The 12,435-nt window shown below is 43.1% G+C and overlaps 1 protein-coding gene across 1 annotated transcript in view; it reads left to right on the forward strand.

Moving 5' to 3' along the window:
- LOC140494219 (uncharacterized) overlaps window positions 1-12,435 on the forward strand; it is a 122,827-nt gene that overhangs the window by 27,186 nt on the left and 83,206 nt on the right. The window contains exon 2 of the mRNA XM_072593396.1: window positions 9,172-9,316. Coding sequence (XP_072449497.1) covers window positions 9,295-9,316 — 22 coding nt within the window. The 5' untranslated portion in view covers window positions 9,172-9,294. The remainder of the gene's footprint in view (window positions 1-9,171; window positions 9,317-12,435) is intronic.

A 12,435-nucleotide genomic window follows, 5' to 3' on the forward strand; every position in this document is an offset into this window, starting at 1 on the left:
AGGATAAAAAACAAAGGGTAGAAAAGGGAATAAGAAAAACGATAGGCAGAGAAGCCAAGAATAAAATTCAAACAGGGCAATTGACAAAGTGTTGGGAGCCAGACAAATAATGTTAGAAAGACAAGCTGAAAGGGTTTCTGTCTTAATGCGCGGAACATTTGCAATAAAGTGGATGCACTCATTGTGCAGATAGATGTAAGTGGGTCCAATATAGTTGGGGTTACGGAGAAATGGCTGCAGGGTGACCAGGGATGGGAACTGATTGTCCCAGGGTATTCAGTATTTAGGAAGGACAGGCAAACAGGAAAAGGTGGTGGAGTGACATTGCTGGTTAAAGAGGAAATTAACTTAATAGTGAGAAAGGATATTAGCTCTGACAATGTGGATTCTGGATGGATAGAGTAGAGAAATTTCAGGGGGATAAACACCTATATAGACCCCTAAACTGCAGTGGTGATGTTGGGAATGGCATTGAACAAGAAATTAGAGATGTATATGATAAGGGAATATCGGTGATTTTAATTTGCACATGGATTGGGCAAATCAAATTAACCACAATGCTATAGAGAAGGAATTCCTGGTGTGTATTTGGGAAGGTTTTCTTGACCAAATATGTGGAGGAACCAGTTAGACAGCAGGCCATCTTAGACTGGGTACTGAGTAATGAGAGGGGAATCATTGCCAATATAGCTGTGTGAGACCCCTTGGGGATGAGTGACCATAACATGATAGAATGTTTTATCAAGATGGAGTGTGAGGTAGTTGACTTGGAGACGAGGGTGCTGAATCTTAATTAAGGAAACTATGAAGATGTGAGGCGTGAGTTGGGCCTTGATAGATTGGGGAGAGTTACTTAAAGGGAAGAGAGTGGATAGGCAATGGTAAACATTCAAGGAATGCATGGGGGAACTGCAAGAACAGTTTATTCCTGTCCTGAACAAATGCAAAATGGGTAAGAGAGCCAAATCCATGCATTACAAAAGAAATTAGAGTTAATATCCAATCCAAGGAAGATGCATGCAGATTGGCCAAGGAAAATACTTGGTCTGAGGATTGGGAGCAGTTTAGAATTCAGCAAAGAAGGACCAAAGGATTGATTAAGGAGGAGAAAATACATTACAAACGTTGGCTGTCCGGGAACATGAAGACTGACACTAAGAGTTCCTATAGGTATGTGAAGAGAAAAAGATTGGTGAAGACAAATGTAGGTCCCCTATAGACAGAAATGGGGGAATGTATAATAGGGGACAAAGAAATGGCTAAGCAACTGGATACATAATTTGGTTCTGTCTTCACAAAAGGGGATTCAAATCAGATACCAGAAATGTGGGAGAATGCAAGATTTAGTGAGAGGGAAGGACTGAGGGAGATCAATATTAGTAGAGAAATGGTGCTGGGAAAATTGAGGGGGTTAACGATGGATAAATCCTCAGGGCCTGATAATCTAGATTCCAGAGTAATGAAGGAAGTAGCTCTAGAAATAGTAGGTGCATGAGTGATCATAGAGTCATAGAGTCATAGAGATGTAGAGCATGGAAACAGGCCCTGGAAACAGACCCTTCGGTCCAACCCGTCCATGCCGACCAGATATCCCAACCTAATCTAGTCCCACCTGCCAGCACCCGGCCCATATCCCTCCAAACCCTTCCTATTCATATACCCATCCAAATGCCTCTTAAATGTTGCAATTGCACCAGCCTCCACCACATCCTCTGGCAGCTCATTCCATACATGTACCACCCTCTGCGTGAAAAAGTTGCCCCTTAGGTCTCTTTTATATCTTTCCCCTCTCACCCTAAACCTATGCCCTCTAGTTCTGGACTCCCCGACCCCAGGGAAAAGACTTTGTCTATTTATCCTATCCATGTCCCTCATAATTTTATAAACCTCTACAAGATCACTCCTCAGTCTCCGATGCTCCAGGGAAAACAGCCCCAGCCTGTTCAGCCTCTCCCTGTAGCTCAGATCCTCCAACCCTGGCAACATCTTTGTAAATCTTTTCTGAACCCTTTCAAGTTTCACAACATATTTCCGATAGGAAGGAGACCAGAATTGCATGCAATATTCCAACAGTGGCTTAACCAATGTCCTGTACAGCCGCAACATGGTCCCCCAACTCCTGTACTCGATACTCTGACCAATAAAGGAAAGCATACCAAACGCCTTCTTCACTATCCTATCTACCTGCGACTCCACTTTCAAGGAGCTATGAACCTGCATTCCAAGGTCTCTTTGTTCAGCAACACTCCCTAGGACCTTACCATTAAGTGTATAAGTCCTGCTAAAATTTGCTTTCCCAAAATGCAGCACCTCGCATTTATCTGAATTAAACTCCATCTGCCACTTCTCAGCCCATTGGCCCACCTGGTCCAGATCCTGTTGTAATGTGAGGTAACCCTCTTCACTGTCCACTACACCTCCCATTTTGGTGTCATCTGCAAACTTACTAACTGTACCTCTTATGCTCGCATCCAAGTCATTTATGTAAATGATAAAAAGTAGAGGACCCAGCACCGATCCTTGTGGCACTCTACTGGTCACAGGCCTCCAGTCTGAAAAACAACCCTTCACCACCATCCTCTGTCTTCTACCTTTGAGCCAGTTCTGTATCCTAATGGCTAGTTCTCCCTGTATTCCATGATATCTAACCTTGCTAATCAGTCTTCCATGGGGAACCTTGTCAAACACCTTACTGAAGTCCATATGGATCATATCTACTGCTCTGCCCTCATCAATCCTCTTTGTTACTTCTTCAAAAAACTCAATCAAGTTTGTGAGACATGATTTCCCACGCACAAAGCCATGTTGACTATACCTAATCAGTCCTTGCCTTTCCAAATACATGTACGTCCTGTCCCTCAGGATTCCCTCCAACATCTTGCCCACCACCGAGGTCAGGCTCACCGGTCTATAGTTCTCTGGCTTGTCTTTACCGCCCTTTTTAAACAGTGGCACCACTTTTGCCAACCTCCAGTCTTCCGGCACCTCACCTGTGACTATCGATGATACAAATATCTCAGCAAGAGGCCCAGCAATCACTTCTCTCGCTTCCCACAGAGTTCTCGGGTACACCTGATCATCTTCCAGGATTCTATACACTCTGGTACAGTCCCTGCAGATTGGACAGTAGCTAATGTCACTCCAATATTCAGAAGGGGAGGTAGAGAGAAAACAGGAAATCATAAACCAATAAGCCTAACGTTGGTAGTGGTGAAAATTCTCGAATCCATTATCAAGGACTTTATAGCAGAGCATTTAGAAAGCAGTGGCAGAATCAGACAGAGTCAGCATAGATTTATGGAGGGCACATGTTTGTCAAATCTGTTGGAATTCTATGAAGTTGTAACTAGTAGAGTTGACAAGGGGGAAGTCAGTCAATATTTGGTCTTTCAGAAATGTTTGACAAAGTCCCACATAAGAGATTATTGTGCAAGGTTAAAGCACGTGAGAATAGAGGAAGTGTAATGAGATGGATAGAAAACTAATTGGTAGAGAGGAAACAGAGTTAGAATTAATGGGTCCTTTGCAAATTGGCAGGCTGTAACTGGTGGGGTGCCACAGGGATCGGTGCTAGGACCCCAGCTATTCACAATATATATTAATGATTTGGATGAGGGAACACAATGTAACATCTCAAAGTTTGCAGATGATACCAAGTTGGGTGGGGGGGGTGAACAGTGACGAGGATGCAGAGATCCTTCAGTGTGATTTGGACAGGTTGGGTGAGTGGGCAAATCAATGGCAGATGCAGAATAATTTGGATAAATCAGGGAATTATTTACTTTGATAGCAGAAACAAGGCGGCAGATTACTACCTGAATGGCTGTAAATTGGGAAAGAGGAGTGTGTAGCGGGATCTAGGTGTCCTTGTGCACTGGTCGCTGAAGGTAGGCATGCAGGTGCAGCAGGTGGTAAAGAAGGCAAAAAGTGTGTTGGCCTTCATTGCAAGAGGTTTCGAGTACAGGAGCAGGGATGTGTTGTTGCAGCAATACAGGGCCTCGGTGAGGCTACACGAGAATATTGCATGCAGTTTTGGTCTCTTTTTCTGAGGAACAATGCTCTTACTCCTGAGGGGAGTGCAACAAAGGTTTACCAGGCTGGTTCCGGGGATGACTGGACTGATGTATGAGGAAAGATTGACTCGGTTAGGATTGTTTTCGCTGGAGTTCAGACGAATGAGGGGGGCATCTCATAGAGACTCATAAAATTCTAACAGGACGAGACAGGGTAGATGCAGGGAAGATGTTCCCAATAGTGGGTGTTCCCAGAACTAGGGGTCACAGTCTGAGGATTTGGGTAGACCATTTAGGACGGAGATTTGGAGGCATTTCTTCACCCAAAGAGTAGTGAGCCTGTGGAATTCATTACCACAGGAAGGAGTTGATGCCAAAATATTGAATGTATTCAAGAGGCGGCTAGATATAGTACCTGGGGTGAATGGGGTCAAAGGTTATGGGGAGAAAGCAGGATTAGGCTATTGAGTTGGACAATCAGTCATGATTGTGATGAATGGTGAAGCAGGATCGAAGGGCCAAATGGCCTCCTCCTGTACCTATCTTCAATGTTTCTATGTTTCCTTTGACTAAGAGCATGTGTGCATCAAAACTGTGGTAAAAGTACAATCAAACAAGTGTCAACACACCTTGTTTTCATTTACCAAACGTATTTAACAGAAATCATCATCCAAACAATTTGGAAACCATAAAGATCATCTGAAGAAATATTTTATTGATACACTGCACTGATTGAGAGTGAGTTTGAATGAGAATCAAAAAAGTCAGTATTATTTCCAAAATCTCAGAGCCCAAAGGGAAGCCATTCACCCCCTCGTGCCTGTTCTCTAAAAGACGTAACCGATTGGTCTCACCTTACTTGCCTTTCATCTATAACCCTGCATATCTTTTAAGTGTTAATCCCATTCTATTTGAGAGTTACTACTGAATTTGCTTCCATTGCCATTTCGGACAGTACAGTTCAGATTACAATTCGCTGCACTTAAAGAAAAAAAGATTTCCTTCTGTCTGTTTTGCCATTTTAGATGGTTTTCCAATTCCTGCCGCTTATCCTGGTTGCTGTGGACTCCAATGGCTTCAATTGTGGGCTCCTGCTCCCACTCTTAAAAAGGTCATTCTCTGTGCAAGTGTCAATCTGAGCCCATTTCCAGTGAGTTGTTAATTAGGACTGCACCCATGAGAAAACCCTAATGGATTCCTTCTTCCCCAAACTATCAGGGGTCTATAATTCTGCCAGTTCTGGAGTGTCTCTCAGGTAACTAAGCACAAACACCGAATCTGGGATCTTACTGGTTTGAATGTCTGGATTCTGGTTGGTATCTATTTGAATAAATGACCTTGAGATTATTTTTTGGGCTTTGTCTCCTTAAAAGCAAACAGTGTATCTGGGCAAAGATACAGTATCTGTCTGCAGACAATTTGCCACTGCACATATATCACCAATGAGTCCTTATTTAAACTGCATGACAGTCACAGGATTGGGCAATGCATCATGTGCCCCAGAATCCACCTCAGATCTTTAATAACAACCGCCTGCATCTACATAGCACCTTTAATGTCAAAAGCTGACTAAAATCTTGCAAATTGACAACTTTTAAGGAGAGTTTTAAGGAAGGAGAGTGACTTGGAGAGATTTAGATATTTTTGACAAGTAAATTAGCTGCTATGTCACACTGTATCAATGATTACAACACTGTAATCAAACAGGACCTCAATGGGTCCAAAGTGGTTTTTAAGGCTACAAAGTGGTCCTAAGGCTACAAAAGGTACTATAGGAATGCAAGTTTTCCTTCTGTGCTGCATATGCCCAGCAGGATATTTGAGGATTACACATAAAGTCATGGAGATGTACAGCATGGAAACAGACCATTCGGTCCAAACTGTCCATGCCGACCAGCTATCCCAACCCAATCTAGTCCCACCTGCCAGCACCCGGCCCATATCCCTCCAAACCCTTCCTATTCATATACCCATCCAAATGCCTCTTAAATGTTGCAATTGTACCAGCCTCCACCACTTCCTCTGGCAGCTCATTCCATACATTTGCACTTATATCACCAATGAGTCCTTATTTAAACTGCATGACAGTCACAATGTATCATGTGCCCCAGAGTCCACCTTAGACCTTAACAACAACCACCTGCATCTACGTAGCAACTTTTAATGTTAAAAGTTGACTAAAATCTCTGGCAAATAGGCAAGTTTTAAGGAGCGCCTTAAGGAAGGAGAGCGACTTGGAGAGATTTAGATATTTCCTACCTATTAAGTTAGCTGCTATGTCACACTGTATCAATGATTATAACAGTGTTCAAACAGGACTTCAATGGGTCCAAAACAGTTTCTGATACCCTAAGGCTACAAGAGGAACTATCGAAATGCAAGTTTTTCCTTCTGCGCTGCACATGCCCAGCAGGATATTTGAGGGCTACACATTTGCCCTTATGCCCTTTCCAGTAAAGGTCACTGGATACCAAACACATGTTCCTTGCTCTTTGTAACTTAAAGGGGGCTGTGGATAATGCCAGTGCAAATTGCATCTGTCTCAGCTGCTAATTCAACTTTGACCCATAATTGACCTTGGCTGTGCAGTTTTCCTATTTTTGCACCAATTGATTTTGTTTGCATAAGTTGTTGCCTTTTCTTTCCCTCCTTTTTTTAAATTTATAAGTTTCCCTCTGCGACTTCTTGGTCTATTTTCTGTGATAAGCTGCACAATGGCACCGCCTGTGGTTAGTCAGGGAACTGCAACATTTTCAAACACATCCACATTCACATACAGTACAGTTCACAGATGGGCAGGGAGAGATTTTGCAATTGTAGTTACAGTGAGACTCTCAGCATACATCATTGTGGCTCCTGTGGCAGTTCTAGAATCTGCAAGCATGCACCTGGATGTGAAATCCCTGAGGGTGTGCCCTTTGGTTCTTTGCTGATCTGGAGACTGCATCGTTGGAGGAACATTTTCCTATTGTCCGTTCAGGGTATGTGGGCTTTGCTGACTGGGTCAGTAGATATTGCCTATTCCTGGTTTTCCATCAGAAGATGGTGGTGAGCTGCCTTCCTGAAACCCTACAACCCATGTGCTTTGCAACAAGTAGTCTATCTGGTTTCATTCCCTTCTTCAGAATTTCCATAGTTTGATACAACTGAGTGCCTTGTTGACCCAGTTCAGAAGGAAATTAAGAGTCAGAGAACCCCACTTGGCTCTGCACTGACCCTCCAAAGAACATCCCACCCAGACTCACCCTATCGCCATAACCCGGCATGCACCATAGACAATCCACCTAACCTGCATATCCCTGGATACTATGGGCAATTTTACCTGGCCAATCCACTTAACCTGCATCTTTGGAGGATACCAGAACACCCAGAGGAAACCAGCACAATATAAGGGGAAAACATGCAAACTTCACATAGGCAGTCACCCAAGGTTGGAATTGAACCTGGGTTCCTGGCACTGTGAGGCAGCAGTGCCAACCACTGTGCCACCATCACCTGAATTCCTTGATACGTTTTTACCACAATCAGTTATGCTTTTATGGTTACTGGAATTTTAATTCCAGAATTTGTTTAAAACTCAAAATGCCCTGGTGGAATTTGATCCCAGGTCCCCAAACCATCACCTGGGTCACTGGATTACTAATCCAGTGGCAATACCACAACACCATCATTTTCCTCATAACCCCTCCCAAGTCTCTAATAAATTAGAAATCTCTGAATGGACAAAAGTGTACCCTTTACTGCCATTATAATCTTACTGTAAATATTGAAAAGGTCACACCTTATTGAATGAAGTGTAACTGGATTTATAATATAGTTTTTGGAGAGTACTAATTTTGTAATTATGGCCAAATACCACTGGCTGAAATCATTTTTGCTTGTGAATTATCAAATTTATTGATGATATAAGAACACTTTTTTTTATTGAAAGAATATATCAACTTCAATCTTATTCCCGTATTATGGCCCTATCATTTATTCCCATCTCTGTAGGATCTATGAAAACTCAATACAATTTACTTCCTGGTTTACTTTCTGTGAATATATTGAATACAATTGGCTCCTTTTTCTTTTTGATGATATCACTGCTGCTGGATACTTGGAGATTCTCCTCACTTGGCATCACAGGGAAACTGATATTGGGAAGGGGAAATCCACAGCACAGAAGCCATTAAGCACTTGACTGTAGATTGTGAAATTCAGACCATAGAATTTTCAGCAAAGCAACAGGCATTTGGCCCAACAGTTTCATACACATGTTTATCCATCACATACCTTTCCTCTCCCTATTCATCTCATCCACTCAGAATATCCTTCTAATCCCTTCTGTGTCAGTTGTTTGTCTAGCTTCTCCTGAGATGTATCCAGAACTAATCACCTCAAGTAATGCATGAGGTACTGAGCTCCCCCAATCAAATCTTTCCGTGAGTAACAACATTTCTCCTAAATTATTGGTTTTATTTGTGACTACTGTCGATGCATAACAGGTCCAGGGCTGGAAATCACAAGGCCCAATGCTGCCCCTGACCCAGCCACCTGACCTAACCACTACGGCACTTCCCCCAACCCTCGCACATTGGATCCTAACTGTCCCAAGCACTACTGCAAACCGCCACCCCCTTTTCTAACAAGAACATGGTAGGGCCCCTAGAATCTGATCTATGTTATTGGCTTCTCCTCTACCTTCCAACACCCCCGACACTGTCCTCAGCCTTGACTTATGACCTCTAGTATGGTCTCGCCCACAATGGAATCGAGTCGATCAATCCCCTTCAGAATATGGAAGACTTCTTTCAGGTTAATCTTCAGCTGTCTCTCTTCTTTAGGGAGGAGAACCTCAGCCTGTTCAATCATTCCCGACATTATAACCGTGATCCAAATCATTTTGGAGAGGAGCAGATGATCTGTGCTTGCTCTCAGTGTCTCGACCATCACAAACATTGTAGATCTCCAGTTGAAATTGTCAAAGTACCAACGGACCAAACAGGTATTTCTGAAATTCAGATGAGAGAGTTATCATGCTTTACCATTAGTTGGAAGCTTTGTCACCTGTCTGTCCCCCTTGTCGTCATAGACAACACAAGAAATACCAAGTTAGGCTGTTCCACCCATCAAGCTCCTGCTTTCCACAAACCATGTATAATCTGATTTATCCTAGGTTCAAATCCAAACTAGGAGCCATAATAAGGTTGTCATCAAGAAATTCAATGGAGGATTAAGGAGAGATACATTTTTAACCGGAAAGTGGTTGAAATGTGGATGTGGACCTTTACCCGAGGAAATGGTTGACAAAACAAGAACAGGTAAACAGATATGGGAGTGAAGGGTCAGAAGCTCATGCTAATTTATCGTGTTATTTGGTGTATTTCTGTGCTATAAAGTCTATCTAATTCCATTCCAAGTAATTTTTCCTGCAAATATCCTTCAGAAATGGGATAAGTGGAACTGTTTCCATTGAACATGCTTTGAGCACCCGTTCAGAGCCAACACCCCCCTACCAATCTCTCCCCATCCAAAAAAGGGTGAAGGATTTGAATTGCTGGGATCCACCATCCTACCCCAATTGGATAGTTATCCAGCTCCATCAACTTGAAGCAATCGTTCAGCAGAGTCAGTGTCACAGGAGTCCAGATATTTTCTAATTAACCTGCTTGGAAGTGCCACTTCACACCTCTGCAGCAGGGTTATAAGTGACATTGAATCTGAGCATCCTGGCTCAGAGGTAGGGACACTACATCAGCATCACGACAGTCCTGTCCGTGGGAGTATAAATGATACATATTTCAGGGGTAATTGAAATTATGGCTGTTAGAAGGTATTCAATTCATACACTCCAGTTCGGTAACAATAAAGCCAAACCATTACCCTTAAGACGCACACCATTCTGCCTCAGAAACTGATCTTTTATCAGCTCTGGCCAAAACCTCTACCATCCAGCAGTTTGGGTATAGCTAGACTACAGGAACTGTGACGATGCAAGGAGGCAGATCGCTACTGCCTCTCAAGGGCAAGGAAGAATGGGAGATAAATGCTAGCTGTATATGTTGTGTGTTTGGGGAGGCAATGTTGAGAGGTGACTGCAGTACATCATGTAGTTAGGCCAACTGCAGCCACAGTGGTGGGTTGGAAGCTGACGATGCTGGATGGGGTGTTGATTAAGTCTGTTCCTTTGTCCTGGATGGTGTCAAGCATCTTAAATGTTGTTGCAGCTGCACTGTGTCAGACAAATAGAGGATCTTCTATCATGGCACTGCTTCAGTAAGTGTTGTTTGGAGACCTACTGCTACTTATAGTGCAGTCCCTTTCATTACAAAGTATAAATTCCGTTTTTACTTCATTACAAAAATAACCTTTCCTTCCTACCTATGGAAGCCATTGAATTCTGACCTCCTGACATACACTAAGAACACTGAAAGATATATCAGCAGAATTTAAAGCTTTACATTTCCACTACTGACTAAAGCTGATTAGTGTGAATATATCACAGCTGACTTCACATCGAGACATTAAAAGCTGAGCGGTAGATAAAAAACACTTTATTAACAACAGCTTCTTTTTTTCTACAGTACGAGTCACTTATCTTTACCTGTGTCAGTTCTTAATGCTGCTTTAACCAGATCTTTGTGTTTTCTGTCATCGTTTGTACAACAGCTTGTAAGGTTGATTAACTCCATGGAAAGGGATTGTATAAAGGCACTCTCTGGCTTAATCTCTGGCAACGACTATACCTCCTCATAAATCTTTCGCTCCCATTGTGACACTCGCACTCAGGAAACACTGACAAAAACAACACTTGCCATTTGGTTCCGATACACGTTCAATAAAAGAGAAACATTCGCTCTGAAGACGTTGGGAATCCCTGCTGATTGTCCAGATGAAGAATTTCACAGTTTGCCTTCTGCCCTTTGAACACTTCATTGTCTCAACAGAGGAATTCTGTTTGGATGGCTCTGCAGTGGAATGGGCTTCACTCTTCAAATGCGTCCCTATGTTAATGACATTATAAGAGTCATAGAGATGTACAGCATGGAAACAGACCCTTCGGTCCAACTCGTCCATGCAGCCAGATATCCTAAATTAACCTAGTTCCAGTTGCCTGCATTTGGCCCATATCAGAGGAATCCTAAACCCTTCCTGTTCATATACCCATCCAGATGACTTTTAAATGTTGTAATTGTACCAGTCTCCACCACTTCCTCTGGCAGCTCATTTCGTACATGCACCACCGTCTGCATGTAAAGGTTGCCCCTTAGATCCCTTTCAAATCTTTCCCATCTCACCTTAAAATGTATGCCCTGTACTTTTGGACTCCCTGACCCTGGGGAAAAGCACATGACTATTCACCTTATCCAAGCCCCTCATGATTTTATAAACCTCTATAAGGTCACCCCATAGCCGCTGACTCTCCAGGGAAAACAGCCCCAGCCTATTCAGCCTCTTCCTGTAGCTTGAACCCGCCAACCCTGGCAACATCCTTGTAAGTCTTTTCTGAACCTTTTCAAGTTTCACAGCATCTTTCTTATAGCAGGGATAGCAGAACTGAATGCAGTGTTCCAAAGCTGGTCTAGCCAGTATCCTGTACAGCTGCAAAATATATAAACAAACAGCAGGAATAGACCATTCAGCTCCTCAGTCCTGCTCCAATACTCATTAAGAATATGGCTGATATGATTGTGGACCCAACTCCACTTCCCTTCTGACCTCCAAATCCCTCTAGTCCTTCTTCATCAGACATCACATAGTTTTGATTTTCTCTGAAGCCATTGAGCTTTCTTTGATTATTATTGTCATGTTTTTCTTTATCGCTGCTGCTCTTTCACCCTCTTCAGGCAGAAATCACACACATCCATCCTCGCCCCCCGACACTTTCAACCACACCACATACTATACTAATTGGAAAGAAGTGGCCTGTTCAGTTAACTGGTGATGTAGCACATCAGACAGAAGTCTGCCTATCCACATGTTCAATTGCCAGCCTCCTCCATTCCTTGAAGCACTGATTCTTGCTGAAATTTGGACTCTTGTTGGTCATCACGAGACCAGTCTTTACACGTGAGTCCAGGGAGTCAGTACTCTTTGGTTATCCAACTATTGGTGTCATCATAAAACATAAAATCTCCTTGCAGGCCATTCAGCCCAAGCAGTCTCCAAAGAGTATCCCACTCAGATTCGCCTCCCCTACTGTATCCCAGTAATCTTGAACATCCCATAACTAACCCACGCACCGCTGGACACTATGGGCAATTTAGCTTGACCAATTTACCTAAACCTGCACATCTTTGGACTGTGAGAGGAAACCAGACCATCCAGAGGAAACACAGGCACGGGGAGAATGTGCAAACTCCACACAGACAGTCACCCAAGGGTGGAATCAAACCTGGGTCCCTGGCGCTGTGAGGCAGCAGTGTTAACCACTGAGCCA

The sequence above is a fragment of the Chiloscyllium punctatum genome, chromosome 23 (assembly GCF_047496795.1).
Source record: "Chiloscyllium punctatum isolate Juve2018m chromosome 23, sChiPun1.3, whole genome shotgun sequence".
NCBI classification, from domain to species: Eukaryota; Metazoa; Chordata; class Chondrichthyes; order Orectolobiformes; family Hemiscylliidae; genus Chiloscyllium; species Chiloscyllium punctatum.